General features: G+C 37.6%; 1 protein-coding gene across 1 annotated transcript; it reads left to right on the top strand.

The window, feature by feature from the left end:
- The first annotated feature begins 1682 nt into the window (after positions 1-1682).
- Positions 1683-4862, top strand: tescb (tescalcin b). Its single transcript, XM_044174868.1, has 8 exons — positions 1683-1965; positions 2738-2807; positions 3091-3171; positions 3360-3499; positions 3593-3654; positions 3772-3879; positions 3969-4016; positions 4281-4862. Exons 1-8 carry the CDS (start codon positions 1902-1904, stop codon positions 4356-4358), a joined length of 651 nt encoding a protein of 216 aa, XP_044030803.1. The 5' UTR covers positions 1683-1901; the 3' UTR covers positions 4359-4862.
- Positions 4863-6622: the final 1760 nt, after the last annotated feature.

Genomic DNA, 6622 nt, shown 5'->3' on the forward strand with positions numbered 1-6622 from the left:
GGTGGACAACAAGGGCCCAAGAACAAATTGGTGCCCTGGGGCCTCATAGCTGGTTAATCTGGCCATAGTGCAAGGACCACATGTTTTGACACAGTTTGCATTTCATCAGAGTCACACAATATTGGCACAGAGAGCATAAAGAGCTCTCTTAAGTAAAAAAGTGATAATTTCCAATAATCCTCAGGTGTGAATACAGTATTGTACAAGAATATTATACACACGTACATATGACTTTAAGAGAAATGTATTCTGCATCACTGTCAGTTAACATGTAAAAGAACATGTCCAATGGAAATTAGTTGGATAAAGTAGTAGGATAAGATGATTTTCTTTCAAGCAGTTCAATTATGTTGCTATTGTCCTTACAATGTCTGTTGACGCACCATTAGCAGTGCCAGCTACTGCTCATGACTGGAGGATGCAACAGTTACAGACGGTGGGGCACGACAGGACAGGTTGGCAATATAACAAAGATCTACAGATGAGGGTGAAGGAGAAGTGACGCTATATAATTTGGTGATACAATACTGAAAATGAGTACCATGTGATTAACAATACATTCAACATAATTCATGTAAAGAGAATGACACGGTATGGAACTACAAATTCTACCCTCAAGACACTGAGAGTAAACATAAAATGAAGGCACCTTATTTTTCTATCTCTCTCTCTCTCTCACACACACACACACACACAGGGATAACTGACATGTCTCTACAGGTGTTACATTGCATAGTTGACAAAATGCTACCACCATGTGGTGTACGTTAGTACTACATAGTTTTAATCAATAATATATGTAGCATGTAACTTGTTTCAGTTTTGTAATTTCAATGATTGTACGTGCAGTCGTACATGAACAAGTTTCTTTCAAAGCTCGAAGATCAGAGCCAGAACCAAAGTCATCAAGCTGTGATTCTTTATGGAAACTTTTCAGACATCACATAGTGTTTTGTATAAACATCACGTAGTAGTGTGATCTGAGCCAGTCAGAGCTGGAGGAAGTGGTGGACTGATAGTGGATGCAGATTGTCAAGTTTAGCTCAGGAAGCCTTGACAACATGCCCATTCATGTAGTCACAATCAGAGATCAGAAGTTAAAACTTCCTTCTTGAAAAATGAAAATGGCTACGATTCACAGTACACAACATTCGACCTATTCCTATCATTGTTCGTTCATCATCAGTTCGTTCTTGATATCGGAAACCGCAGCTGACAAAACAGTCTCACCTCAAGGCCCATTTAGTAGCTGTTCTGGAGCTTTCGATCGTATAAAGGTTAAGAATTAACTTAAATGATGTTTTGTGGGTGTTAAAACAGGTGGGTCAACCTGTATAACTGACAGGGTCAAATGGGTTATAGCAGTAAGTTGGGCAGCTCCTAATTCATGGTGAGGCAAACCTGTGTGAATGTATAAAACTAATAGCTACTTCAAATGTCTGTGCAGTTTGGAACAATGCCTCTCATCTTTCAGTCACTTGAGCCTGTATTATGATATTTGAGAATTACTTGTGTACCTTTATTACTCTCCATGCACTCCAGCTTCCCTGCCCCGGACAGTATAAACAAAACAGGTCACAGTCGATAGTCGCAGCCTCTGAATAGATAAAAAGAAGTCTGGATTAATAATTTAAACTGCAGCCTGTTGTTCTTAAATGTGTGTCGTCATCAGGACGGTATTTGCGGAAGTAGGCTGTACTGTTAGCAGAGGATGAGACCTGTCTGGCGACCGTACCGGGAAAAGAGGTGTGAGCTCGGGGATTGAACATTCAGGTGAAGATGGATGATTCAGAAACATGATCCTCTAAGATCCGTTTCGACTCCAACAGTTTCGGTTCATTTCTGACCTGTCTTGGGTCCCGTTAAAACAGGGACTGATCGAGAAGGAGCTTTTTGGAGGTATGGGTGCTCTACACTCCTCACCTGGTCAACCAGAATACGTTGGTCTGGCGGAAAAGACGGGATGTGAGTAGTCGTCATTATTGTTTGCAGTGGCGTTAAGCGCTTCTTTTTTTATCTTAAAGATCAGACGTGTAGGAAGTGAAAACCATAGACTGTATAAAATAAACACGATCTCACCGCACCGGAAATAAGATTTAAATACAATCTATTTTTAATTCAGTCTTAAAGGGAAAACCGGCCATTTCAACGTAGGCTAATGTCTAACATGCGTTATGCAAAGGGATTTTAGTAGCATTTATATTTACACATGTAGAGCATCACTGTGTCTAAGGAAAACAGGTCTGTTTAGTGCAGCAGTAGTGAATAATTTAAACTGCAAGGTAATGGAAGTGTAAATTAACCCAGTTTACAGAGCGAGGTGCACTTAATAGGCTAACAGAAGGAAAGCTTTGACAAAACAATGTAAGAGAAAAAGATACACCTAAGAGATACCTGCCTGTTAAGACTTGTTTCTATATGCCACAATAGCTTTAATTCACCTGTAGCCTCAAATGAAAGAGGTGAGTGTGATAGTGGTGACAGACAACAGCAAGTGTTTTACATAAAAATTGAATATTCAAATCAGCTGCCTTGAAAACCTCTAGTAAGACTTGTGTGTGTGTGTGGGGGGGGGCTATTACTGTCAGATTCTCAACAAACAACTTGTTTAAATGTCAAAATGATAATTGGTTTGAAGAGTTTGATGTCTACTTTGTGTCTCACTGATTTTGGAGGCATTTAGGCTATTTATGCAAGCACGAGCGTGAACTTAAGGTTTCCTCTTTTCTGTTTTCAGTTTCATTCGAACAGATTGGAGTCCTACATAAAAGATTCAAGCAGCTGAGCCACAGTGAAGAAACTCTGCAGTAAGCTGATTTTTATGATTTTAACTGAGTGGTGTAGTGTGAATTTTTCACTGCCACCTTCAGGTTCCTGTTTTGTTACCGTCTGATTTATTTAATTCAGCAAATTACTTTTTTTTTTTTTTTTTTTTAGCAAAAAAAGGCTTGGCATTTCACCAACTGGAACTGGAAACCTGCCTAACAGGCTTCATGTCTGCATATACAGCTTGTAGCTTGTTACTGTACCACATATTGTGTATCATGTGATATCACTTGCCACTCCTTAAAATCCTTTTTACACCTGCAGGAGGGATCACTTCAATGAAATCCCAGATCTAGCATGCAATCCCATCCGTTCCCAGATCATAGAGGCCTTCTTTGACAGAAGGTACAGTGATGATAGTTTGGAAGTTGCCTGAACTTCTTTTTTTTTTTTTTCTTGGCTCGCTTTGGCTGTATCACAAACAGCCTTTTCAAAATGCAATATGGGGTGATATAAAATGTCAGAATTAGCTTCATGTTATTGTCAGAACTGCACGATCTGTAGGCTTATTTGCTCTTTCTATACTTCTCTAGAAACTTTCGTCAGAATGGTGAGGGTACGGTTGAGGAGATCGGCTTTGAGGAGTTCCTGGTGGTCATGTCCCATTTCAGGCCCCCGTCACTGCACGTGACACAGGAACAGCGTGAGGGTGTCAGGAGGGAGAAACTGAGATGTGCGTCTTTAAATAAATCACATGATCACATGATGGACATTATCTCTGGCTGACGCACAGCTGTTAAGCTGATAGTTGTGTTTTTCTCTGCAGTTTTATTCAACATGCATGACACAGACAACGATGGGACGATAACCCTCGAGGAATACAGACATGTAAGCCTCTGTTCACTTCTGTGGACAAAACATGCAGTTTTGAGATCAGGGATTTGAGTCTTGTAGTCACTGTAGTAGAATCATTTTATTCCAGCTGTTGTTTTCACATCTGTCCAGGTGGTGGAGGAGCTGTTATCTCTCAGCGAGGTAATGGAGACGGACACGGCCAAAAGCATTGCTGATGCAGCCATGTTGGAGGTGGCCAGTATTTCAATGGGTCACATGGTATGTAAACTGCAGTATCTCAAGATAACATCAAGTTTGTGTCACTGTTTGTCTGCACAGCGTCATGAAATTCATTTGTTTACACGCAGGAACCTGATGAATTCTATGAGGGAATCACATTTGAGCATTTCCTCAAGGTTAGTACACAGAATACACACAATAATATATAAATATATATGTATAGTTTGCTAAAACTACTTTCTTAGTAAATGACCATACTTTAAAAGTCAATTTAAATATGTGATTATAGTTGATATGGATCATATTGAATGAAATGGTAGGAGTTAGATTTTAGAACTTTTAGTTTAGCAGACTCTCAAATAAGTCAAGTGCACCACTTTGCTGATAGTGACATTATCAGCAATATACATTTTAAATCATGTAAAACTCTCTTTTTTTAGTTGCTGAATGGCTTTGAAATTGAATCAAGAATGAACATTCACTTTTTGAATATGGATACAACAACATTATGTAAGTGAGGTTTGTACACTATGCAGTGACTCTGGGAAACGCATAAATATGTTTTCACTATAACAGTAACTATCTGCTGTTTCCTACACCAGTTTGTCGCTTGAATTAAATATATGCCTTACTCCTTGTTTGAAGAACTATGCAAATTCAAAGGAAATGTGTATACTGCAGATGTATTAGGAGTAGTTCAGTTGATTGTAACCGATAATATGAGATATTTAGTCAAATAAGCCTGTTAGTAGTTGGACTAAGCAATAATCAAATATCCATGTCTAGAGTAGCAGGCAGTATGCATGCAAATATGGGTGCCTGAAGAACCTTTAAAAATGTTAATGCCATAAATCAATAATCTTAAAAATCAGGGCTATAAAGGTTTGTCTTTAAATAGATCTATATTTGTCTAATAATAGTAATGCAATAATTTGAAATGCCTATTATTCATGTTAAACATATGACACTTAGTGCATGCTCTGCGCACTATATTTGCACAATAAAAGACCCCATGAAACCGATCTGAGTTCAGTTCATGATGTGTGTTTCTGATTAAAAGGAAATGGGAGTGCTGTCATGCAAGATTAAATGCTAAAAGGCAGTATCTCATTAGTCCTTATTTTAGAAGAGGAGGCAATACCAGTCATAATCCATTTTATCTCCATTATGCTTTGCCTCGGAAAGATCATTATAACGTTTTAAAAACACACACAGACATTTTATTACAGTTAACATGAACCTTGGAAACAAAACACTGAGCAGATCACCTAAGGCTTTCTTGTAAACATCCACGTAACCTTAGAGAGTGAATGACTTATGGAAATAACCTTTGTTAATTATGTGCTCTGTGGTATATAATCTCATTCCAATATTTACATGTGGGAACTTCTCTTTAACAATGCAAAGAAGTCACGAGGGAATATGGAAACTGATTATCAGTGCCCACTGTTAACTATTGTTATGAACAGTGATGGTCAAAACTTTTATGTCTAACTATCCTTAAAAGCACATACCATCTTTATTCCAATGTATAATACAACAAGTGAACAAAGCTTTTGCAGCTTCATCATGTCAGAAGTCTCAATGTCTCAATGCTTGTTTCAAGAGCTATTATCGGTCCTATTACTCCTATTACTTTTGGTGTGACTTTTGTGGTAAATACACACATTTATTAGCAGTAACATCAAGAACAGTAATCTCATATAAGCCTTTTCAAAAAGGCTCAAAATCCTTTACGGCAAAGTGGGGAAACAAATTAAAAAAACTATATGACAGCGTTGTAAGAATAAATGCAAGCGGATTATAAATGGGAAGTCAGAAGTCGATGTATACCATATGCAATGACCAAAACATCCCCAGTTTAATTCTGGCTGGGGACCTTTGTCATCATCCCCTCTCTTCCTCCCTATGTTTCCTGTCAAGCTCTTACTACTGTCACTATCAATTAAAAGGCTGACATTGCCAAAACGTTAACTTGTTTGCTTTAGGGCTTTTATCAATACCTGTCCCCAGCTTTCGGTGTTACTGTACAGACAGGTATTGAGTTTTTGTGTTGTGTTGATCTATATTCACTTAATTAACTAAATAATGTTTAATATTTCCTTTGAATGCGAAGTGATACACTGTCTAGAATGTCCAAAGATACCCATCACTTCTGATGCACTTTGACTTCATACTTCAGTCAATGTATTCAGTCATGGGTGTATACTGCTCTCCGCAGGTCAAAGCATGTACAGCATGTGAAATGATAATGAACCTGCATCTGATTTATTAAAGAAATTTCTATAGTAGGTACTTCAGATAATGAAAAATGTATGATGCATTGCTCTTCAACATGGTACATGTTTGAATGATTAGATTTTACACTTTTATGGTCCATGTCATTGTATCATTTAGGCTTTTACTTTGTAAAGCTGTCCATATATTACAATAATATATGACATATGTAATTGTGATTCAGATTTCTAATTGCCAGTGTTTGTGTTCATTGCTGGACAGTCACATTGGATATTGATCTGTTTTTCAGTGTGGTCATCTTTCTTTGGTTCTGTAGAGACATGTTGCTGCAAATGTGCTACAGGATCCAAGTATTTTCCATGTTTAACAATTCCTACAACTATTTGAATGTATAACATTTAGTCAGCATTATCATTTTTTTAAAATTTGAGTTCAAATTCAGCTCGTCATTCTGATGTTTTTGCTATCTGATGTCAAAATGATATCCAGACAGCTAATAGAATAATAATGTTTATATAGATGGATAGGAGAGATTATAATGTAG

The sequence above is a fragment of the Siniperca chuatsi genome, linkage group LG18, assembly GCF_020085105.1.
Source record: "Siniperca chuatsi isolate FFG_IHB_CAS linkage group LG18, ASM2008510v1, whole genome shotgun sequence".
NCBI lineage: Eukaryota > Metazoa > Chordata > Actinopteri > Centrarchiformes > Sinipercidae > Siniperca > Siniperca chuatsi.